This window comes from Hippichthys cyanospilos, chromosome 6, assembly GCF_059441005.1.
Source record: "Hippichthys cyanospilos isolate Australia breed blue-spotted pipefish chromosome 6, RoL_Hcya_1.0, whole genome shotgun sequence".
In the NCBI taxonomy this organism is placed as follows: domain Eukaryota; kingdom Metazoa; phylum Chordata; class Actinopteri; order Syngnathiformes; family Syngnathidae; genus Hippichthys; species Hippichthys cyanospilos.
Window position 1 is genome coordinate 1,860,409 of NC_142374.1, and position 25,710 is coordinate 1,886,118.

General features: G+C 41.7%; 1 protein-coding gene and 1 long non-coding RNA gene across 3 annotated transcripts in view; one reads left to right on the forward strand and one right to left on the reverse strand.

Annotated features, from left to right (window-relative positions):
• lamb1a (laminin, beta 1a) overlaps window positions 1-25,710 on the reverse strand; it is a 65,051-nt gene that overhangs the window by 19,626 nt on the left and 19,715 nt on the right. Inside the window, exons 9-19 of the mRNA XM_088416934.1 lie at window positions 20,420-20,608; window positions 18,428-18,604; window positions 14,006-14,118; window positions 13,736-13,815; window positions 13,100-13,235; window positions 12,822-12,980; window positions 8,500-8,627; window positions 6,095-6,215; window positions 5,754-5,955; window positions 2,993-3,136; window positions 661-892 (exon numbers count right to left, since the gene is read on the reverse strand). Coding sequence (XP_088273060.1) covers window positions 661-892; window positions 2,993-3,136; window positions 5,754-5,955; window positions 6,095-6,215; window positions 8,500-8,627; window positions 12,822-12,980; window positions 13,100-13,235; window positions 13,736-13,815; window positions 14,006-14,118; window positions 18,428-18,604; window positions 20,420-20,608 — 1,681 coding nt within the window. The remainder of the gene's footprint in view (window positions 1-660; window positions 893-2,992; window positions 3,137-5,753; window positions 5,956-6,094; window positions 6,216-8,499; window positions 8,628-12,821; window positions 12,981-13,099; window positions 13,236-13,735; window positions 13,816-14,005; window positions 14,119-18,427; window positions 18,605-20,419; window positions 20,609-25,710) is intronic.
• LOC148421825 (uncharacterized) lies at window positions 6,855-13,245 on the forward strand. Of its 2 annotated transcripts, none has more exons than XR_015865886.1 (5): window positions 6,855-7,880; window positions 8,579-8,963; window positions 9,044-9,134; window positions 12,811-12,933; window positions 13,131-13,245. It is a non-coding gene; the product is annotated as an uncharacterized LOC148421825 (long non-coding RNA). The 2 variants fall into 2 exon arrangements; XR_015865887.1 differs by lacking the exon at window positions 6,855-7,880 and adding an exon at window positions 8,135-8,246.

Here is a 25,710-nt window from a genome sequence, read left to right on the forward strand (position 1 = left end):
CCCTCAATTAATGACATATTTTAAAACTTTTTCAATCACAATATAGTAATACTCAAAGTAATAACAATAATAACTCAAATAATAACTCTAAACTCTCAATAGCATAATAACTCAATATCAATATGACCAACCTTGTTCAACAGTAAACACACAAAAGAAACAGGTAAAGCTTACTTTATCAGTTCATTCCCCATCTATGAATCTCAATATTGGTCCATATATAAGGCGCACCTGACTATAAGGCGCACCATCATCTTTTTAAAAAAAATTAAGGCTTTTAGGTGCGCATTATAGTGCGGAAAATATGGTAATTATAAGCTTTTTGAATATAATTATTTTCATGAAACTCATGAAATCTTTTCTATTGTTGTAAAAATATATTTTCAATCTCACATACCCCTTGGAGTGTGTTGATCTACCTCCAAGTATATCTGTACCCCCATTTGAGAATCACTCCTCTGTGCAGGTAGAGCCTGTTGTCAGTATATCAATCTGATTTTTTTTTGTTTCCTATTTATACGTAAGTACTTCCTTCATTGTATCAATTTTAAACGATATAACTTCTTCATCTTAGCCTAAAACATAAAACCAAATCCCACAACTATCTGGGATTGTTGTGCATTGTTTGTGTTATTTAAAATGAATTCAATACTAATTCACCTGTCACAGTTGTGGCCAGTACTGTAGTCCCTGCAGTTGAGGCATTGTCCTGTATGAGCGTCACATTCTTCTGTGTGCCCATTACAAGAGCATGGGCGGCATGTCGGGAATCCCCAGTAGCCTGGTAGACAGCGATTACACTGACGTCCATGTGCTCCCGAGACACAAACACACTGTCCAGTGAGCGAATGACAAAGAAGGCTCTGTGAGCCCTGAGCGTCACACTCGCATGCTGCAAGTAAAATAAAAATCATGTTTAATCTGTTCGCAGCACAATATTGATCGGAGAATACTGATAGTTTACAAACACCAGGTATAGGGCTGCACAATTAATCGAATTTTAATTGCAATCATGATATTGGCTGCCACGATTAATTAAGCTGATCCTCGACGATATTAACATTTGAAAAGCCGGCTACACTACATGTCAAATCAAGCACTTTGTCAACCTACCACCAGGTGGCAATGTTTCCCACAAGTTTGCATGACGAAAGCCTCTGCTTTTTTCACTCTAATCTATCATTTACCAGTGTGAAATGGTGTTGAGTTTCTCGCCTGATTCCTAATATATACAGTGCTAGCTGTCAATTGAGACCCATTTTGAAATAGCCGAAAAATTCGGGATAAAAGAGCACAAATGACGTTTTGACTGCTAATTCATTACAATTTCCTTAAAAGTGAATAATGTGCTTGGTTCTAATTAGGCTTCATATTCGTAAGTATGTTTAAGTATCAAGTCTTGAAGCCTTGTTTCTATACTGCTTGTTTAATTAAAAAAAAAAGGCAATAAATAGTCATGTTTGACCAAACATGATGAATAATCGTGATTAAAAATCGAGATTTCAATATTGACCAATATAAGTGTGACTATTAATTTGGCCATAATCGTGCAGCCCTAACCAGGTGCATACATTCATTAGCAAATTATGTATGGTGATACTGTCTGTTAAAAGTTTGTTTCTTTATTTTCCATCCCATGATTCCTAATATGTCTATGTGGAAACTGTTTTTGTACAATAAGAAGAATCTTAACATGTGTAAAACACAGTAAACTTTCATATATGAGAGCCAAATTTACAAAGAAAAAACTGTGGTTGCTGATACCATCTTTAATTGCAGTACATTTGCACCCAGTTTGCTCCGTCTTAACGACCTAATGACAAAGAATAAATACCAATAAAGTTTGTCAGCTCGAGTGGAGTTTGCACTTGTTTTCCACTGACACCAACACAAGGCAAAGTAAAAATGTTTGCTTTGTGCAAAGAACACCACTGCAGTTAGGAAATACCTTCACTCAATTCACCTGTTTAAAAAAACCGAATGCCATTTTTCTCTCTGCCATTTTTTTGCCGTTTTTTTTAATCTAATTTATTCATTGAATTCCACTTTTATAGTTGTTTTGTTTAACATAATGTAAGAAGGCATTTTGTGGTGTTCTGTGCTGAGTAAAGCACATTTAAATAAAAAGGCTGTATGGACATCTGTGTTTTCTAGATAAGCGACAACCAAACTTAGCGTTATCAATTCATTTACTAAATGCTCAAGTGTCAATCGTCTTCAACGTTCATCTTAGGTATTACATTGTGCTTCTGGTAAGTTGACTTTTCACATTCAGCAATATTCTACCTTTGGTACTCAAAGCACTTTACATTCATTTAACTGACCAAATAAAAAGTTAATAAAAGCAAACAATTTTACAAGAGCAGCCAAGAATAGACGAACCGAATGCACCTAATATCATGATTCTGAATTGAGAAATGAACCCATCTTTCGAAGGAATTACTGTATATTGGTGCCCCAATAGCCAATGAGCAATGACAGATTTTGAGCAAGCAAGAATAGATTTTGAGCACAGAAAAATTAAATAATATTCAGTGAGTAGGGAGAGATTATAGGCACAGAAAAAAAGTATTGCGTGAGCGACGATGGATTTTGAGCACAGAAAAACTTTTTGCTTGCGCCAAATCTCTCAATACTCGCTCACGATAGCCCTCCCTCCCACCATCCCTCAATGTGGCACATTCGTAACGTTTGTGCCGACCTGAGCACGGAGAGCACACACCTCGAGCAAGCAGAGAGCTAGATGTTGAGCGAAGGCAGGAGGGAGGGCTATTGTGAGTGAGCAATCAGAGATTTGGAGCAAGCAAAAAGTTTTTCTGTGCTCCAAAAAAGTCTGTGCTCAAAATCTATCCTTACACGCTCAACTTTATTTTTTGTGCTCAAAATCTATTCTTGCTTGCTCAAAATCATTGCTCGCTCACCATTGTGGCACAAATATAATTCCATATTATTCTGTATTCAAGCTATTGCATTATTAAGTGGGAGTTCATACCTTTGCAGCCACTTGGTCCAAACTGAAAAGTAGCTGGAACACATCTGTCACAATTTCGACCAACAACATTAGGTCGACATAGACATTGACCTCCACTCGCGTTGCAGACTGTACTCAGGGAGCCTTGAGGGTCACACAGGCATTCTGAAACGGACAGACAAGCATGTGTGTTTTGAGCTTTCTTAACTTCAAAAGGGTAGTCAAAAATAATATGTTCACTATTACTCTAAATATAGCACTCTGATTTATATAATGTATGTGAAGTGTGAATTATGCAGCACATGACTTGTTTTAATTCATTTCAAGGGGTGGCCATTATGTCACTTGTCAACTGAAAATGACAACACAGTTGCTCAGGGCTCATCAAATGACCAATCTCTGCTCACGTTTTGTGAGTTTGGTCATGTGACATTCAAGCCGTGAATGGTTGTTACTGAACCTTGAGCAACTGTGACAGGTGAAAGAGGCACAGTCTACACGCAGCTGGGGTACTTGCAAATGGCCGGTAAGTGTCTCCCATTTTTTTTTATACATGCCGCCTTTTTTTGTTTTTTTAAATCTCTAAAATTTCTGACTAAAGTGGAGATTTGCCAAATTCTCTGGATCTGTGGTTGCGTATAACAATCATAAACCTGAGTTTTGCGTCATGTGTTTGAGAATCAAAATTGATCCCTATCGCTGGAAACTGTGTTTGGTTGTAACCATTCTCCAGGTGCGAGCTCAGCTACGATGCCACTGCCAAGTGCTCAAGGATGGCTGTATAGTTGGCTCGGTACATCCAAGGCATTATTTCCCTCCTGAAGACACCAACGTCTGTGACGTTAAGAAATGGAGGGTCTTTCTGATTGGACAGAATTTGGTTAAACCAGTGGTTCTCAAAGGGGGGTCCGCAGACCCTCAGGGGTCCGTGAAGTGACTGTAGGGGGTCCGTGATATAATTTGGGTGTTTTGGAACTGATTAACTTTTAACAGTTACAGATGTGTGCCTTGTTTAGCTTAGTCTTTGTTTTTTGGCACCACCTGCTGTTGAGAGTGCATTTTTCTGGTGGTGAAGGGTTGTGAAGTAGTTGCTGTCGGTGTAAACACATTGTTGCTTTTCCTTGTGAGATCTGGCCCACATGTGTCTGTGAGTTGTATTTTCGTTGGAATGTTGTCATTTTCGTTAATACGCCCCAAATTAGTCGTTTGTTGGTCCAACTTGTCACTGTAGATAACATGCTAGCTCATGTTAGTTTTTATCTGCAACATGCAACATGTTGCATTGTATGCGTTTAGCTCGTTAGCATTTTCAATTCTGCTAGGTATTCCTTCTGATGCATGTTAGCATATGCAAAAGTTTTGCATCAATAATCATACTCATTTGTATCTAATTAATGTTTTGTATTGAAAGGATTCTCATTTGTAATTCAGTTATACATTCATTTGTTGTACATTCATTCATTAGTGTACATTCAGTAAGATTTATAATTTTTGCATATGTGGCCTAACTGACTTATGTTAGGTGTATTTTCTTTACTTTAAAGTTCCATGCATCCATTTTCATAGACACTTATCCTCGCAAGAGTTGCAGGCTTGCTGGTGCCTATCCCAGCTGGCTTCGGGCAATAGGCGGGGGACAACCTGAACTGTTTGCCAGCCAATTGCAGGGCACACAAAGACGAACAACAATTCACTCACCCAATCACACCTAAGGACAATATAGTACGTCCAATTCACCTGCCATGCATGTTTTTGGAGTGTGGGAGTGTGTGTGGAGTGTGTTCCCCGGAGGGATCCCATGTGGGCTTGGGGAGAACATGCAAACTCCACACAGCCTGAGCCAGCAGGATTCAAAGTATGGTCTCTTTAACAGTGAGGGGAACCTGCTATTCACTGTGCCAAGATTTACAATATAATTGAGTGGGGGCTATACCACTGACACCACTAAAACAAAGACTCTCAGTTGCTGTTGGCTGTTTGTCTACCTAGATAGAAGCCATTATAACATTGAAGTAGGACAGAACATTGGGTTATTCACCGAAATTTTATATTAAATTGTGGAAGTATTCACGACTCTTCAATAAAGCAATTCATTCAACTAAGTTAATATACTGTATTTTTTTTTTTTTAAATCGTAATAGTAATTTTTTAATTTGTCAAAATGTGTTTTTTTTTTCTCCAATTGCTTGCTAACGAGGCGAAGTAGCCAGCTGAAACTGTTTTTGATTAAATAATTGGCAGCCACCTTTTTGGGAAATATTGACCCAGTTTGTCATAAGGAGGCGGGCAATTTTTATTTTCTGCAAACATTTGCAATGGGGATCCTTGGAAAATATGCTTTCTAAAAGGGGCCCTTGATTGCAAAATGTTTGAGAACCCGTTAACTACTACTTGCCTAGCAGCTTGGCATGCTTGTAAATGAATTCATGCACTCTATGTGAGTTAGTGTGGCAGCTATGTTTTTTTTTTTTTTTTACATACAGGGAGGGGGAAAATTGTGTCGATTTAAATAGCCCTGGTTACGTGTAGACAAGGCCTTGCTACTGAATCCATTTGAAATTACACTGATAATAACGCAAAACAATCGCAAATAGTTGCCAAGGTTTTAGGTGTTTTTTTTTTCTTTTAGGCTAAAATGACAGCAGTTGACAGCAAGTGTTAAAATGACCGCCCCTGAGAGAAATATAAACAGGTGGATTTTGCACATAATTCATAGAAAATAGAGCGTATTATTGTAAAGAAAAATGTGGGTTTCAACAATATCAATTTCTTGTAGTGCTACCTTTAGCTCCCCGATGAAGGAATGCGGAAATACTGAAGATCAACTTTTGGCAAATGTCGGTCATTGGTGTCTTGATAACACTCTGACTATTCTCGATACAACGATAATGATTAAAAGTTTCCCATCCGTGGTTTTCACCAGATTCCTCTCCTTGTGTTGTCGTAAACAGGTCCAGGTTCTTACAGTGAGGCATCAGCACAATCTGATAAGAAGAACATATTTCCAGCTTTTAATTGAAAACCAGATTTTTTGACCGTAGAACCTCACATAAATATTTCCATTCATGAGTAATGTTCATGTGTTTTCTCATTTCAAAATTGCAATATTAAATGTATTCTCACCGAATCTATGAGTGTGTAGGGAGACTGAACATCACTGAGGGATGAATACAACAGCAGACTGAGGCGGATGGTATAGTTCAGACCAGATTCAAAACAAACTGGTCTGGGAAGAGCTACATGTCTAAAAAAAGCACAAAGGAAATGTCAACCATCTGGAGAGTATTTGCCACACTGCTTTGAACACAATGAGACTAAAGTCAACAATGCAGCAAATGCCGACAAATCAAAATAGTTGAAACAAAATGGTTATGGTTATGGGTTTCATCTCGTGTAAATAAATCAACCCTTTGATGCATGTACAGTACAAAATAAAAATCACACTTTTGAGACCTTAATGTTTTAAAACAGGAATGAAAAAAGATGATGAAATGATAGTGCTGGGTCTTGTGTCTTAAAGGTGTATTGCAATATGTATTGCATTATCTATCTATCTATCTATCTATCTATCTATCTATCTATCTATCTATCTATCTATCTATCTATCTATATATATATATTTTTTTTTTTTTATGGAGGGCATTAGGACAAGGCAAGTTGAAAGAGATTGTGAAGCTTTTAACCTTGTGTTTTATTTCTTTGATGATGTGAACAATGTTTGCCCAGTTTTTGTGTTGACAAGTGAAGAGTAAAGATGTATACTTGAACAGCATCGTGTGTTTCCTCATCTAGCCACATTGGGTACCCCAAAGTTGCAATGTTCCAGCAAGAGGTTGAAGAGGTGTTTTCCTCGGCCATATTGCCCCAACACTCGCAAGCGTCAGCCACCGAAACGTCGGTAAAGTTGCCTGAGTTCTGGTCAAGCGATCCGGCCGCGTGGTTTCAGCATGTTGAGGCGAGGAATCACCGCGGATCTGCGAGGAATCACCGCGGATGTCTCGAGGTATTACATGGTTGTGGCGTCCCTCGACCAGCTGACTACACGTCGCATAATGCAACTGTTACGCGATCCTCCACAAGATGGAAAGTACGTCACGCTTAAGCAGTTTCTGCTTCAGCGATTCAGTTTGTCGGTGTCAGAGAGGGCAGACAGGCTCCTTTCTCTGCCGGGATTAGGTGATGGCACAGCAGTGGACCTCATGGACAAAATGTTATCACTGTTGGGCTTGGATGAGGGCGGATTCCTTTTCCCACACATTTTTCTCCGGCAACTACCACCTCCTGTGCGAGCCATGTAGGTTAACTCTGTTTGTCTGGCTACAGGGGATTACTGGACTTTACCTGAGGAAGCAGATCGGATCTTCCTGGCCACATAATGCTTCACGGTGCAGAGTTTGGAGAAGAATCTTTCCCTGGAAGCGACGGGGATATGGAAACGGCAGTTGTGGCTGGAGTGGCAGTATCGAAGCGGCGCAAGAAGGCTCTATGTCAGTTTCATCAGCGTTTTGATGCCAAGGCTCGGCGATGTGTTCCCTCTTGCACCTATGACGGGCCTGAGGGAAACTCCGCGCCCACAGCTGCTACGGAGCGCTGGCGAGGAAAGCGAGCTGCTCTTCATTACCGAATGTTGTCAGGGAGACGTTTCCTGGTGGACTGTGGGTCGCAGCTCAGCGTGCTTCCACTCACCGCCACGGACAAGGCGGCAGTTGGTTGCGGACCGCAGCTGTGTGCGGCTAACGGTACTCCCATCAACAGAGTTGGCTCCAGTTTGGTGACAATGCGCTTCAATGGACGCAATTTCCAGTGGGATTTCCTAGTTGCCGCCGTCACAATCCCACTTATCGGCGCCGACTTTCTATGTGCACAGGGACTGCTGGTTGATGTTGCTAACCGCCGCCTGATTGACCCGGTGTGTGTGTGTGTGTGTGTGTGTGTATATATATATATATATATATATATATATATATATATATATATATATATATATATATATATATATATATATATATATATATATATATATATAAACCCTAAACAAAAATTTGATTTCTACTGCTGGTGAATAAGGCTGCTCGGATATAATTGCGCTTCTCGGGAATGCATACAGAAGCTTACTCCAGATGACTTCAAGACTATGTGGAAGCCCGAGATAAGACTACAACAACAGAAGTGAATGAAATGCTATCTTGGTATCATAACGGGTTTTTTTTTTCCCTGCTGTCTGCTCTCGTCCTCGGCTGTCACTTTTCCTTTGGAACATGGCCTCACTTGAAAGGTAATGTAATATAACATTTAATGTGGTGTTTTTGAATGATTTACTTTTAAAACAACATGCTTCATAATATGACAAAAATCATGATATGAAAGCCACTCCAGAGCAAATTGAAGAAATTTTTTTTTACAAAAATAAGGCTTTTCAAAACCGATATGCGATATATTGGAAACTAGTGGTGTAAAGATAAACCGATTCGAATCGGTTATCGGTCTGTAGCGTAAGAGATCCGAGTGTATCGGTCGATGGAAAATACCTTGACCCAGGGTGGAGTGAAATCATTTGATGGTCGTCATCTGGCACAGTATTTATACAACGACTGTCTCCTCTGATAGGTCCTGGTCTCATCACTGTCATCAGAACTTCCTCCCATTGGTCAGGCAGCTGAAGGAAGACAATATATCCTTCTTAATGACAATATAAGACAATATATCCTTCTTAAATTAAACACTCCCTGAACCATTACGTTATGATATTTAGTTATTTGTGTCTCCCATTGACGACAGGAGCCACTGTAACAAGGCAATTCCACCACATCTGCCGTGCTCTGCTACACTGCGTTGCAGCGTACCATAGCACAACACACCTACTGTATGTTAATAAATGAGAGTGATTCCACAGCATCCTCCACGGTCCGCTCCTTTACGCCACGGTCCGCCAACTTTACGCAATACTTGAAAAATCTGGTCTGCTTTGCACGCCGCCGTGTCAATTCCACAGGTCAGCAAGCACCAAATAGGAAAAAAAACGTGGTTTATATCAGGTTACAAAAGCAAAATTGTGTTCTCATGTTTCGTCAGTCCAGTCACCTCCTTCCTGCCTTGCCAAACCTGCTCTACTCCCCTGCCAATCAACACTAAACACCAACAGCTTCCACTAATCACCTGTCTGGTATGAAATCCGGTCTCTTTCACGCACAACTCGCCATATTGTCTCCATGCATCACGCCGAGCTTTCTAGCGTTCCATTCTGTCTGTTCGCCCGTGTATCGACCCTGCCTGGCCCTCAACTAGCCAATAGGATGTCGATCACTCTAGGCCTTTTGTGCCTCGACCTTGCCCATGTCTGACTACCCACTAGCCTGCCGACATCCTTGCTAAGCCCCCGTCCTATCTGCTCCACATTAACCGATTACCTTCCACGCTCTGGCCCTGCTGAACCCCAGAACGCCCTTCCCCAGCGGCTCAACCCCATCAGCCCACACGCTTGCAAGTGTATCTCTGTCAATAAACATTCAGTCACTCAACTCACCTGTCTGCGCATGCTCTTGGGTCCTCCATCTTGCAACTGTGACAGTACAATATGGCCAAACCAAATGGACCCAGCACATAGATTCCCCACCACGTCATCTCCAGCTTCAAGCCCACTGTCCGCTTTTTTGCCGCTTGATGTCTGTGAGCCCTGAGTTGGCGTCCAGGAGCGGTTTGAAAGTGACCCCAAAACTTGCGAGGCATTCCTGACCAACTGCTTTCACCTTTTGCGCTTCAGCATCGAAGTTTCGCCTCCGAGCACGCTAGGGTGGCATTCGTAATAAATCGCCTCACTGGCCAGGCCCGATTGTGGGGTACGGCGGAGTGGAGGAGAAACTTGCCCGCGTGCGTCTCCTTCTATGCGTTAGAGGAGGTGAGAGGAATGGTAATTAGTGATGCTTCCCATAGCCGTTGAAAACCCGAATATATTGTGCAACCATGGTTATATAAGTTGTTTTTCACTAACTTGTTTTTGGTCAGGACGATTTGACCATTTTACTATCTTGTTTTCATACCAAAGAAGAACATTGTTGTGGGAGGTTGACAGTTATTATTGTATAAGATTTTTTCATCAAAGGAGAACATTATTGAGTAAGATGCTTTTCAGAGCCTGAAGGACACAGTTAAGTGTCAATAGCAAATCGGGAAACAGGTGTTGCGGCGCCAGGGCGGACGGGTAGGCCACCTGCCCTTCCTCGCGCAGGCAACTGAAAAGTACAAAAGAGAGATGCAGAGTACAAAAAGGTAGAGTCTGCTGCGGGTTGCGTACGAACGCCCAGCTGGTTGGCCGGTGTCCTGCATGTTTTCCTGTTTTCTTTCTCAAACACACCTGATTCAAATGATTAGGATTATTCCCAAGCTCCAGCAGAGCTTGTTGATGAGCTAATGGTTTAAATCAGGTGTGTTAGGGAGAGAAAACTGGAAAACATGCAGGACACCGGCCCTCGAGGGCTGGAGTTGCCCACCCCTGGGTAAGAGGCTCATATGATGATTTCACGCAATGTCAACTGTATTTTGAGAACTTGCATTTGGTCAAAATAAATATGCCAGTTATTTGGGCTAAATAGCATGGGCGAGTTCCCCCCGGCGCCAATGCCAGCGCCCTTTGGATTTGGGAGTGCGCCGATGCTGTCAGCCTGCGCCCCATTGACTCATGAAGAGGGGGAATGCCGCCGCTCCACTCGGCTGGTCTTTATTATAGAGGACCAGGACATTTTATTTCCACATGCCCAGGAAAAGTTCTTGTATCCGTGCTGAAGAAGGTAATAATGGCTCAAGTGACTCTTTCCTTGTCCCATGACAAGCTCTCCTGCGAGTCCAACTTCTCCTGCCTGATGGCACGCACACCCTAGAGCCCTGGTGGATTCTGGGGCGGGAGCAAATGTCATAAGCAAGCAGCTAGTGATCCAAATCGGCCTTAAGAGTTTTCCCCTTTCCGAGCCAGCACCAGCCGATGCCTTGGACGGGCGCCCCCTTGGGGCACCTGTCAGGCAACCTCAGGAAAAAAGTCACTTCTGTATTCTGGATCGGATCACCCACAGGTCTGATTATTAGGTTGCCATGCCTCTGTCGTCACAACCCCCACATAAATTGGGAGAAGGGAATCATTCTGAGATGGGGCCATCATGTCATCTATCCTGCCTCCAACGCTCATCTGGCCCTGAGTTCTGCATTGCCCCGCCCGCTCCAGCGGTATGGATCAGGCAGGGAGATGAATGGAAAACTGCGTTCAATACAACACTTGGACACTACCTTGAGTACCTAGTGATGCCCTGTGGGCTCACCAACGCCCCAGCGGTCTTCCAAGCACTGGTCAATGATGTTCTGCGATATATGCTTGACTGATTTGTGCTTGTGTATCTGAATGACATCCTCATCTTCTCCGAGACACTGGAGGAACATGTCCTCCACGTCCGCACAGTCTTGCAATGCCTGCTGGAGAACTCATAAATCGTCAAAGCTGAGAAATGCGAGTTCCATTCCTCATCGGTCTCATTTCTAGGATACGCCATACGTTATCGCTAAGGACAGCATTTGCATGGATCCAGCAAAGCTCTCGGCCATCACCCCCTGGTCTGTGCCTGAAACCTGGAAGCAGCTCCAACGCTTCCTCCGCTTTGCAGACTTTTACCGACGGTTCATCCGGAATTATAGCAGACGCTCACATCCCTCACCATCCGAAAATAAAATATCAATGGAATGCCTTTGCTTATGAGGCAATCCGGATCTTGAAGGGCTGCTTCACCTTGACTCCAATCCTCCAGATGCCAGACCCACAGTGGCAGTTCATTGTCGAGGTTGATGCCTCTAATATCGGGGTTGGAGCTGTTCTCTCAGAGCCGTTGGCTAAGAACCACAAACTCCATCCTTGTGCCTTCTACTCCCAACATCTCACCTCCGCAGAGGCAAACTACGACATTGGAAACTGTGAACTCCTTGCAGTTAAGATAACCTTGGAGGAATGGCGACACTGGCTAGAAGGTACCAAGACTCCTTTTCAGGTTTGGACGGACCATAAAATCCTGGAGTACATTCGACAGGCCAAAAGATTAAATTCTCGCCAGGCCCGTTGGGTGCTCTTCTTCACATGATTTAATTTCACCCTCTCCTAACGCCCCAGATCCCAGAATGTTACACCGGATGCCCTCTCCGGGCAGGGCTCATGGACACAGGCTGAGTAACGAACCAGAATTGATTCTGCTTTCGTCATGCATCATTGGTATGCTTACATGGAACATTGAGGAAAAAATAAAGTTTGCTGCCAGAAGTCAACCCATACCTACCACCTGTCCTACTAATTGTCTGCCTGTTCCTGCCTCCCATCGCTCAGAAGTTCTGCAATGGGCTCATTTGTCAAAACTGACTTGTCATCCCGGAGTCCTGCGCACTATGAATGTCCTGCGCCGACAGTTCTGGTGGGACATTTGACCAATTATGCGCTTCATTCCCCCTTTTTCCGTTGGATCAAAAGATGCAATATTGTCCAGGATCATTGCAGTAGGTTTATCAGGAAAGTGCGGAATAACATTTTTAACATAACTACTCAGTGTGAAAGTATCTGAAGTGGTGTGAGTTGGGAATATTGTATCTTTGGACCAGCTGTGGAAAAAAACACAACATAATGCTGTTTTTGACTAATTAATTGGCAGTGACCTTTTTGCGGGAAATTGGCCCGATTTGTTAATTGGAAGCATGCAACTTGCAATTGTTTTTTTTCTAAACTTCAGCATAGCTGAAAGGTAACAAATATAGTTGTCAAATTGAATATGTTGCTATATGTTGCTATAATCTTGTTATTTATTGGTTAAAATTCACAGTGTCCTCCTACCTGTGGCTCATAGCGAATGAGGATGTCGTACTCCATAGAGTGAGGAATGTTGTCAACGGTGAATTCAAGGAAGGCTCCCTCTGGGACATTGACCAAGCCACTACCTGTCCAGGTAGGACTGTGGCCCTGTGGTTGCAGCCTTGTAACCACTATTATACCCTAAAAGAACCAAACTCATTAGACAGGCAGCGAAACCATCTTTTAAGAAACAATGTTATGCTATCTGATATAATCTCTGCCCAGTTGCCTTAGAGAGCAAATGTTAAAAAGTAACTTACAGGTCCTAACTTGGCGTCCTCTGCCTCATAGGTGTAATGATCCAAAGCAATGAAGTAAAACCCTGACTCAACTTGATCACACCGCCGGCCAAGCATGTGATCTCGGCAGACACACTGACCAGTCAGCTGATCGCATCTAAGAAAACAAATAAACTTACTGTATGAATTTGTGAATTACTTTTCATTCAATCAGAACGAGTGAAAAAATTTAAGTGGACAATGCTGACAAAATTACAGTTGGCGCCTCTTGTCCGCTCCTATTAAAACACAGCATATACATATATATATATATATATATATATATATATATATATATATATATATATATATATATATATATATATATATATATATATATATACGTCGCACTTATATCTATTTTGGTGATTTTTTACCTGGGGTTCTAGCTATTTAACATAGGTTTGAATCACCGCCATATATCGTGAATATGCCATACGAGCCCAACCGTGGAACGGATTAATCTCGTAACACGGGGGCCCATTAACAATGAAAAATAAGGCATTACTGTTTAATTTTCAGCACTTGGGTGGAGCTGCAGTCAGTATTTTGGTATTATGGCTTGTTTGCAGTTTATACAATTATTGCAGTGTTGTATGATACTGTGCAAAAACTCACTGGTTGTTGATTGCTCCCCCCATGTCACAGTCACATGATCTGCAGCCATCCAAATCATTGCTGAGACCCCAGTGTTCAGACTTCAAACAAACACAAAGAGAGAACAGATGTCATGGTTATGTAGTATGACATGCCACTTGGTCACGTCTTGTGAGATCAAATTATCAAAACTTCATATCCTGACAGGCGATCACATTTAAGGATAAATGAATAAACAAGTTCCCCAGGTTTTACTAGCGAGTTCTTTGTGCTCTTGCTTGATTAACTCACCACACAGTGGTCACAATCCTTTCCCATCACCAGTCGTTTACAGAAGCAGTGCCCTGTCTCATTGTTGCAAGGATTTCCACCAGGAACTGTTCCAAGAAGGTTGCAAGTGCAAGCTAAAATAGAAAGACATTTTTACTTGTACTTTTTATTTTGTTATATGTTTTTATTGTTATACATTGTTTTTCTATACATATACTGACTTACACCATGACTTGGGTCACAGAGTGAGAGACTGCAGTATTTCGTCATTAGACCCATTTTGGGGGATTCAAGAATTTTTATTTCTCAGGCACATGCACATCCAACTGGAATCCCTGCATGTCTGTTTTGTTCCTCTTCTCGAGCTTCCAAAGCGTTTTATTTTGTTTTACAAAAACAAATACACATCTGTACAGGTAGCTGGAATCCCAGGATTCTCTGGTTGCTTAGAACATACAAGCATGATCTGGCAACAGATGCAAGCAGCCAAGAAGGACAAGAGAGATGTACCTGTAACCTTCTTCTACTTGGCCAATGCATTTGGCTCAGTTCCCAATGAACTTCTCTGGGAATCCATCAACTTCTTCGATGTACCAGAGCCCATCACTACACTGGTCAAAACTACTTTCAAGACCTGCAGCTGTGTTTCACAACAGCTGACTGTCAGGGTTATCTTTAAAAGAAGACTAAGACAAGCCCAGCTGCTAAGCAGCAAAATACTAACTCAGACCAACCAAGATTGACTTTTCTGTGCCGGCAAAGGGAAAGCTTGGCGTACATTCTCATGCTGACTTCACGACAAAATGGCAAAGCTTGGAAGTAGGCACCATGGCAGGCTGCACAGTCTCACCCTTGACTTTCACAATGGCCATGGAAGTCATCATGAGGGCCTCAAAGCGGGTGGTGGGTGGAAAATGAACAAGGGCTGGGCTTTGTCTTCTACCTATCAGGGCATACTTGGACGACATGACAACACTAACCACTACGGCAGCATGCACTAAGTGTCTACTTGGAAAGCTGCAGGAGAACATCAAGAGGGCACGAATGAAAATCAAGCCAAGCAAATCAATAGTCAAACAGGTACACAAGGTTCTACATTGGCGAAGACCCAATACCAATGGTGTCAGAGTAACCTGTCAAAAGCCTGGGCAGATGGCACAACGCAAGCCTCAAGGACAAAGAACAGGTAGAATAACAAAGGCAAAAGTTTACGAAGGGCCTGGATAACATCAACAAGACCCTATTGCCAGGGAAACTGAAGCTTTAGTGTATACAGTTTGGACTCCTCCCCTGGATAATGTGGCCACTCACTGTGTATGAAGTCCTGGTAACCACTGTGGAGAAGATGGAGCGGACCATTACTTCATATGCAAAAAAAGTGGCTTGGCGTTCCACAATGTCTAAGTAACATCAGCCTCTACGGCAAAGGGATTATGGAGTTACATCTCACTAGCCTAACGGAGGAATACAAGTGTTCTAAAGTTAGACTCCAGATGACATTGGAGGACTCCAGACACAAGACAATGAGTACTGCTGCACTAGCAACTGGGCAGAAGTGGGCAACATCTGATGCGGTGCAGCAAGCTAAAGCAGTCCTGAAGCACAAAGACATTGTGGGAAAAGTCCACCAGGGAAGAGGAGGCTTCGGTCTGACAGCAGGAGAACCATCCTGGAAAAAGGCTACATCACAGTGTAGGACATTGATAGTGGAGGAGGTGCGTCGACAGGAGGAAGTCTTGAGGAGTGCGGAGGCCATCTCTCTCGCCAATAGGGCCAATGGATGCAGTGGGAAGGAGTGGAAAGAAGAAAGATAAGCTGGAGGGAAATCTGGCAGATCGAAGCAAGTAAGCTTGATCATCAAAGCAACATGTGACATGCTCCAATCACCAAAAAACCTCCATCATTGGTACGGTGAGGATCCAAACTGTGCCCTCTGTCCAATGCCAGCGACCCTTAAACACATCATGACAGCATGCAAGACCAGCCTCACGCAGGGGAGATACACCTGGCGGCACAATCAGGTCCTCAAGAGCCTGGCATTAGCCCTGAAGAGCTTGCAGAGCGTCGTCAATTCCTTAACACCAAGATCATCCAATCCCGTGAAGACAACAATGTTTGTCCAAGAAGGCAGGAAAATATCCTAACAGCCCTCCACCAAACCTGAAGTAGGACACCTGAACATGGTCCGTGACCGGAAGATGATGGCAGACATCGGCAAACAATTGGTCTTCCCATCTGAGATTGCCTTCACCAACCTCAGGCCAGACCTGGTGCTCTGGTCCCCTTCAATGAAGACGGCCTACAACATTGAGCTCACAGTCCCATGGGAGAACTCTGTGGAGGAGGCATATGAGCGTAAGAATCTTCGCTACTCAGAACTAGCAGCAGGTGACACAGCGTGGCTGGAACACCAAAGTCTATCCTGTTGAAGTGGGATGCAGAGGATTTATGGCATCGTCTACCATCAGACTGCTGAGGGACATCAACATCCACGGTCAAGCTCTGCTGAAAACCATCAGAGCAGTCTCAGAGGCAGCTGAAAGAAGCAGCCAGTGGATTTGGCTCAGGCGGAAGGACCCCTGTTGTGCCCTGAAAACAGCAACAGGGTGAATTTCGGGGACAGTCGAGCATTGGACACAAGCTGAGGACTGATTATCCTGCAGCGGGCCACGCTTGTGGGGAGTGTTTGAAAGCCGAAACACCCAATGATACAAGGGCACACTGTGCCTAAAAGTAGCTTACTTTTAGCACTGCGAAGTGATGAAGTACTCATCACTCCTCCTTTCAGGCAGGGAAGAGTAAAATGACCCAGGCAGGATAGACACAATTACTGGGCAGCAACTATGGGATGAGATCTGTTTTTTTTTTCCCCTTCTTTTTTTTAACTCTTTGGCCCAGAAGTTAAATGAGACTTGCAGAGAATCCAGTGCTTGTCAAGCCACTCTAATTTCATGAAGCAGCCACACGTTGTAAGCAGGGTCATCACTAGACCTAATACTGTACCGGGGCACACTTGGGGCAAAAAGAATTCAGGACAGGTAAAAAAAAAAAAAAAAACCCACACACACACAAACACATTTAGCACTCATTTATCATTAAAAATAAATTAAATAGTTTCTGGTGACAATTACAGATACTGTACTTTTTTTTTCTGACAGGTAAACCAATTGCTTTGAAATTGAAACTGGAGAGTTTACACCTGAAATACCATTTTATTATAAGAAAAAATCTAGGTAATAGATTTCCAATGGTCTGCCACAACAATGTGTGCGTGCGTGTGCATACTGGCTCGACAATGTGTGTGCCCTTGCTGTGAGTGTCTTTGATGACTAACACGGCACGTCCCTGTGGGTGTAAGCAGGAGTTGGGTAGATTACAACTTCACAGGGACGTGCCGTGTACCTCATTAAACGCACCCCGGCATTTGTTGTTGTCAACAGGCAGAGGAGCAAAGACGACATTCACCAGACCGTTGGAAATCCTTTACCTATCCTTTAACTTTTTTATATAATAAAATGGTATTTCAGGTGTAAACTCTCCAGTGTTAACATGTTTGATCATGTACAAATCTGACTTTAATTCAATGTCAAAGCCGCTGTTAATATGACCACAGCTGCATGAGACTTCAAAGGAAAGGGGGAATTGTTCACTTACTGTACAGTGTATAAAGTTTAATCATTTAAGACTTAAGTAAATATGTGTGCTGCAGTAGTTCCACGTCTGAGGAGGGCCCGTGGCAAGTGCATTTATAGTTACCTCGTCTGTCTGGAATACAAAAAACCCTCACAGCATGTCACCGCAATACAGCATAGCTTTTTGTTTCCCTAAAAAATCCACGAAAGACCGAGGGCGCGAAAATCGAAGAGCGAAGTAGCAAGGGATTACTGTATTCTCATACTCGATATAACCTTGTGTTAACCTCAAAAACTCCATCTGTTTTTTGTTAATTCACACCACCATTAGGGCAACATGATTTCAGCCCTATTAATCAAAGTATGTCGGAATGGGAGGAGAAGGATTGTTGTTTGTGTCATTTAGTCAGTGTTTGCAAAACACGGAGAACATGGAGAGTACTTTTGGCTGGTAGGCCAAGACTGGGGGTCAGCTTGACCTGGAGCGAGATGAAGAATGTGCTTCGGCAGACGTAAACAAGAACTCTCTCAATGTTTCTTGGATGTGAGGCACCTTTTAGTCTGCCAGACTTACATATGAATTCAAGAACTGTTTAAACTGGCAAACTAAAATGTTTTATGCATTCACAACTGCCACTTACCTCACTTGTTCTGACTCTCAATGTTCTGACTTGATTTTATGTATGTACAGTATCAGTCAAAAACTTTTTGGTATCGTTTCATTTAGAGCTTGAAGTACGTTGGTCCATCCGTCCAGCCATCCTTTTATCCAGCCACCCATCAACCCATATTGTTATAGGTCATGTCATACCTTTGCAGCCTTCTGATGTATCAGTGAGCCCATAATAGGCCTCTTTGCAGCGGTCACAGCGTTCCCCCTCCACATTGATTTTGCAGCGGCATTGTCCAGAAATGAGTCCGAGTCTAATGTCTGTCCTCCCATCACAAATCCCTCCATTCAGAGAGCCCAAAGGGTCACAATTGCATGCTACAAAGGTAAAAGGCAGAAATAACTTCGTTTAAATAACTGGCGTCATATTGCTTCCAAAGGAGAATGACAAAAGTAAGACACAGTAAATACAAATTTGTTGACATGGCTAAAATAGTTGTTTGCCTTTAGTAATTCATTTCAATTCAATTCATTCATTCATCAAATTGGACCTGTGCCACACGAAATTAATCCATTCCGGAGTTGGAATCGTAAGGCGAAATCGTCGTATACCGGGCAACAGGAACCTATGTTAATTTGTTAATGTGTATTAAACCCCAGGTAAAAACATCTAAATTGTACATACATATTAAAAATCAGTAACAAAATTGTATAGTAAGTGCTATTTATATATAATAAACATTCATATAATTAAATAACATCATAAATTTCATTTACCTTTGGAGTGATGTGCTTAGAGCTATTTACAGCAATGCAGTGATGCGTCTAGTGACGTATAAGCATGGTGCAACTTGCAGTCGTATGCACGAACACTGACCGCCAAGTTTGAATTTTGTGATTGTTGTTGATATTGTGAAGCAGGAAAAATTCCGTAAAGACTGGATGAAAAAATGTAGTATTCCATTTCCGAAAAAAAACAAAACAAAAAACGTAAACTTGGGACGCCGTATCCAGAGGTTTTTTTTTTTTAACTTACTGTATTTGAGTGCAAATTTGTTTTTGTTTTTGTTTTCATTTTTATTTTTATTTTCAACCCCCACATACTCGAGATCGACTTGTACTAAAAAAAATACACTATTAAAAAAAAAAAACCTTAATAGCTAACCTATTACACGGAACAAAAATATAAACCTAATGCTGTTGTTTCTGGAGACATTGTTTTTTACCAGCAACACTCATGATTAAGCTTTTCTTCTATGGACCCGGCCCATTGGTGAGCACTTCTCCATTCCAAGATAATCCATCCACAGACAGATTGTCTGTCTGTCTGTGTCTGTCTATCTATCTATCTATCTATCTATCTATCTATCTATCTATCTATCTATCTATCTATCTATCTATCTATCTATCTATCTATCTATCTATCTATCTATCTATCTATCTATCCATCTATCCATCCATCCATCCATCCATCCATCCATCCATCCATCCATCCATCCGTTCAATTCAATGTACTGTTATTTGCAAACTTTGAAAAAATAAAAATGTTTTTCCGCACACACATATGCACAAAAACCGCTTGTGCTGTGTGTCTGATATATTTTTTTGCAATGTTTACAACCTATCATATCTGTCAATATAAATGTTTTTTTTCAACTTGAAAACAACAAAGTTTTTTGGTATGGTGATGGTATGAAAGGAATCGTAGCACGCTGTATTTTTCCTGTACAGCTGCATCTATCGGGAATTCAGATATCTAACTGAAAATTCTATCCAATAAACAGGTATGTGGAAAAAAAGACCAAATAACACATTCTCACCTCCTGAATGACAAACATTTGTCATTTTTTTTTTTATAACCGACCATTTTTTTCATCTATATTTGAACGTGCTTCGAAAAACACTATTTTCCTCTCTAAAAAAAATAATGAGAATTTAGCAGCACCTATGAATGAACCTGTTTTTTTTTTTCAAAAGTGGTGAAGAAGGATAGGCAACTGTCAGGTTGTTACTCGCCATCCATGGGCCAACAGCTAATGGCTAGTTTATGCCATTACTAAACGCTGGCAACTGGCGACATATAATAAAATGTCAGCATATTTAAGCCGTTTTTCAGCGCATTAATTGGTGAGTGAATGTGATTTTTTTAACGTATTTTGTTTTTACATTGATTTATATAGTTTCCTTACTCACGTTGGCAAATGTTCGGATCGTGGACATCTTTCTCTGGGTGTTGGAAGTAAAATGGTTTGCATTGCTCACAGTTGTATCCAGTTGTGTTGTGTTGACAGTCATCACACACGCCGCCACTCACATTTCCTGAAGCCACGTAAACGGCCATGTCAAAGTGACATAAGTCTGAGTGCTGGCTGCAGTTACATTCTGAGAACAGGAGAAAAATCCACAATCAAAATGTAATTATCTTCAAAATACACAAGAAATGCAAGTTAAATTGGTCTTTGGTCATGTCATCATATCAAACAGTTATACAGTATCTCAATTTTTTGTTCTATTACATTGAATAGAAATGCCATTAAAACGACAAAAATTGGTATCTTATTGGTATTTTAATGAAAGAAAAATAGTATCCCATAGTCTTGTATACATGCATATATTTATGATATAGTATATTAAGGATAATATTTTATATAAACAATTAAAACCAAATACAGGTTTTAAAAATGGTTTGCCATATTGCATCAATTGCACATTTGCAAATTATACACATTGCATTTATTTCCCTAATTATGTAAATGCTTTCAAAGGCGTAACAGTTACCGTATTTTCCCCACTATACAGCCCACCAGATTATACTGGTGTACCATCAATGAATGGCCGAGTTTCTAAAAAACGTCATCTATAAGGTGCACCGGATTATAAGGCCCACATAGTTGAAACCATAGCACTGGCTGGGGTGGCATTATGCATCCACTAGATAGAGTTGTGTTATGCAACCACTAAATGGTGCTTTACAAAGGGAATGTATTAAAAACAATCAGCAAAGTCATCAAACTTTATTAATAGGATATAAACTTTATTCATACAATATAAGCGTTGTATGGATATTATACTAAGAAATATTTGTTAGTAAAAAAAATCAGATAAAACAGAGAATGCATTCTTGGTATTTGCTATTTAACTACTAAACAGGAGCCGCAGAGCGCAGAATAGATCCAGATCAAGCCATGCACTTGTGAACGCTGCGCCGCAATTCTTTTGATTTTCCCATCGGCATGCATTATATAGTTTTGACCAGCTAATATGTTATGGAGCATAAAGCAGTTAGGAATCAACGAAAGTCAGGGAAATTTAAACGCCAAACATGCAACGGTATGAGTTTGAAGCCAAGCGCAAGTGAAGGCTGGCCCGCTGTCTTTTTAATTTTTTCCTCTGCTGATATGGAGCACAAAGAAGTTAGGAATCAATGAAAGTCAGGGAAATTTAAACACCAAACATGCAACGGTATGAGTTTGAAGCCAAGCGCGGGTGAAGGCTGGCTCCGCTGTCTTTTTAATTTTTTCCTCAGCGTGCATTATATTTTTTTGACCCGCTGTTACGATATGGAGCACAAAGAAGTTAAGGAATCAACGAAAGTCAGGGAAATTTAAACGACAAACATGAGTGTGGGGCCACACACTCTTAAGTCCTCAAAAAAAAAAAATCGTGTTGGGCTTGCAAATCAAGTTAATTAATCACGCCATGTTGGCTTTAAAACCCTCGGGCCAGGTCGGTTTGAACTGGATTTTTTAGGCATAAACTATAGTTTATGCAGTCAGCACATGATTTGATCCATATATAAGGCGCACCGGATTATAAGGCGTCAGCTTTTTAAAAAAAAAACTGGCTTTTGGGTGTGCCTTATAGTGTGGAAAATACGGTAGTTATTGATACATTTTTTTTCCTTCAACCACTCAAATTGTTCAGTGGCATCAGTTCTATCCATACATAAGTAGATTACATATATTAACACCCACAAAAAAAATGGAAAACTGGGATGTTCTGTTTTTGTAGTCTGTGACTTGACGTGACGCTTTAAGGCAAAGATTAACTGGTCTCTACCACCACCTGCTGTCATGAGGTGAAACACCAGTCCACAAAAAAATTGTGTTTGCTAACATGGTTTGACCTCCGCTCAGTGGATTGTTCCAAAAATCGCAGGAAATCAATGTCATAAATCCTATTAAAATGCATTTTAAAAAGTGTAATTATAATGGTTTTATATGGTCCAAAATTTGGACAGTTATTATTTTTTTACCTCAAAAGCTCACATGTCAAGCTACAATCACATAGAAATGTCAGAATTGTTGCATTTTTAAACGCTACATGTTTTAATCATATTGTTTTAATGATTGACATGTTTTAATCATATTGGAAATTGCTGTGCCTTTGTATTTATTTCACATTGATTCTTTTATATTAAAATGGGTGTGGATGAGAGCTGCCCGGCATTCCTAATGGCTCTGGCATGCCGAGTGCTTAAAGATGATATCGTAGGGCTGTCCTGGTTGACTCGCCTCTACAATATCACAAGGACAACGGGAATAGTGCCCATGGATTGGCAGACCGGGGTGGTGTCCTCTCTTTTTAAGGAAGGGGATGTGTGTCCCAACTTTAGTGTGATCAGACTCCCCGGTAAGGTCCATCAGGAAGGTCTGTCAGGAAGTCGAACCTTGTACAATCATTTTGATGTACAGGCCTGCTAAATGGGAAATGGACTTTCACTTATGTAGCGCTTTTCTACCTTGGGTAATCAAAGTGCTTTACAATAACTAGTCTACTAACTAGTTTACCTACTGAGGATGCAGCATCAGGAGCAATTGGGAGTTCAGTGTCTTGCTCAAGGACACTTCGACATGGTCTTGCTGGTCGGAGGATCGAACCCACAGCCTCTCAGCTGGGAGACGACCACTCTATCACCGAGCTATTTCAGGATCAACCGGTCAATTACAACTTGTAACTTCTGAGTATTAGTTTTCAACTGATTATGACTTGGTCACTTGTTTGGTCGTTAACAACACAACAAAATTTGGAAAAAGGTTGAGCAAATGTTTGCAAATGTCTTACTTTGATTAAACAAATCAGAGATCCAACAAAACTTTTCTCTACTAATTTTTGGCGAAGAGATGCAACTTCACATTTCTAAATTTCGCACTCGATTCAAATATAATGATGATATAATATCACTATAGTAACTATAACCTGTAATTAGTTATATATTTATTTATATGTGTGACCTAAGCTTTAGTTTCAGCAAGTTTTTTTTTTTTTTAACATGTCAAACAACACTGTTTTAAACGGCATAGAATTGCACAGTCAAATTTGTATTGGGCAAGGTTTTAGGTCAACTGTAAAAACAAAGAAATATTGAAAAATAAATATCAATAACCTGATGTGCAATAAAGAAAAGCACTTTTTTAAGTTCTCAAATAATCAAAAACATTTACAGCTGGCAGGTAACAGACTAAATTATTCAGAGCTGAACAAGACAAAAATTGTCTTAATCCACTACCAGAATGGATTAACAGGCAGAGTAGCTGGTATTAAAAAACATAAACAAAAACAGCAAAAACCAGAAAAGCACATTTTTAAAATCAGCTTCAAAAATGTCTTTAGGGATACATAAAGCCATGTCTCGTAAAAACAGGGGTTTTCAATCCTGGTCCTTAAAGTCCTGTGTCTTGGATGTTTTACAATATTAGCCTTGCTGCTGAAACTCAAGCGATTCAAGTGATCAAACAATCAGCATGTTCTGCAGGCACTGGATAACAATCCTGATTATTTGAATCACGTGTCTTACATACAGGACACTGGCCTTCAATGACCAGCATTGAAAACCTCTGGATTAAAGTATGCTATTGACCAATGTAATCAGTCTGCTTTCATGACGAACAACAGAAATATATAATGGAGAATATTAACTATTGAAAGACTGGAAAAAAACGAGCAGGATTCTCTGCAACAAGCCAAGCGAGCCCATCTAGGAGTGATGGGAGATAACCCAGTCCATGCTTTTTTTCTTTCTTTTTTTTCAGTCACCTTTCTGGTGGGGAGGGACTCTGAGCAGGCAAAAAAGTTCAGACTTGCCTCCACAAACAGCTTGGGCTCCGGTACCAGTCCTCTTGAGAACGGTTGGTCTCTCTTCCACTCTGAAGTTGCCCGCGGTGAGAGATACAGTGCAGGCATGGGGGTATTTATTGCCCCCTGACTCAGCGCCTGTACATTGCGGTTCACTCCGGTGGATGAGAGAGTTTCTCAATTCCGCCTTTGGGTGGAGGGACAGGTCTTGTCTGTGGTTTGTGCTTTTGCACCAAAAAGCAGTTAAATGTGTGCCTCCGCGGACTCCCTTGTTCTACTGGGGGACTTCAATACTCTCGTGAGCAATGACAGTGAGACCTGGAGTGGCATGATTGGAAGGAAGCCCCTCCCAAGCCGATCTGAAACCGAGCAGTGCTTTGTTTTTAGACTTCTGTGCTTGTCATTGTCACATCCCTGTACCTAATGTACTGTCCTGTCTTGCAGATTAGGGGGCGGAACCGCTGGCTGTCCACCTGCTCCCCATCCCAATCAGGGGAGTATTTAGGCGCGGCCGGAACTGGAACCGAGTGGATTATGCTCTGTGCCTCCATTGTCTAGGTGGCTGACCAGAGTTGTGGCCGTAAGGTGGTCAGTCCCTGTCTTGCCGGCAATCCCCAAATCCGCTGGTGGACATCAGTGTTAAAGGATGTTGTCAAGGTGAAAAAAAGTCCTATCAGGCATTTTTGGCCAGTGGGACTCCAGAAGCAGCTGACTGGTATCAGCTGGCCAAGCGGTGTGCGGCTTCGGTGGTCACCGAGACAAAAACTCAGGTGTGGAAAGAGTTTGGTGAGGCCATGAAACGCGACATCCAGACAGCTTTGAGGAAATTCTGGTCTACCATATGACGTCTCTGGAGGGGAAAGCAGTGCACCATTAACACTGTGCGCAGTAGAGATGGGGCGCTGCTGACCTCAACTCGAGACTTCATTAGACTGTGGGCAGAATAAGACCTCCACAATTCAAACGACATGTCTTCATCTAAAGAAGCAGAGTCTGGAAACTCCGAGGTGTGCTCTCCTTCACTTGGGCTGAATTCACTGAGGTGATAAAAAAAAAAAAATCATTGGGAGCAAGGCCCCGGGGGTGGATGAGATTTGCATGCAATTCCTAAATGTTCTGGATTTTGTAAGGCTGACAGGGCTCTACAACATCTGATTGACAAGCCTCTACAACATTGCGTGATACATCTGGGTCAGTGCCCCTGAATTGGCAGACCAGGGTGGTGGTCCCCCTTTTTAAAAAGAGGTATGTTTCAACTACAGAGGGATTCCAATCCTCAGCCTCCCTGGTAAGGTTTATTCTGGGGTACAGGAAAGAAGGGCATATCAGGAAGTTGAACCTCATTCAGGAGGAGCAGTGTGGTTTTCATCCCTGCCGTGTAATAGTGGACCAGCTCTACACCCTTGGCA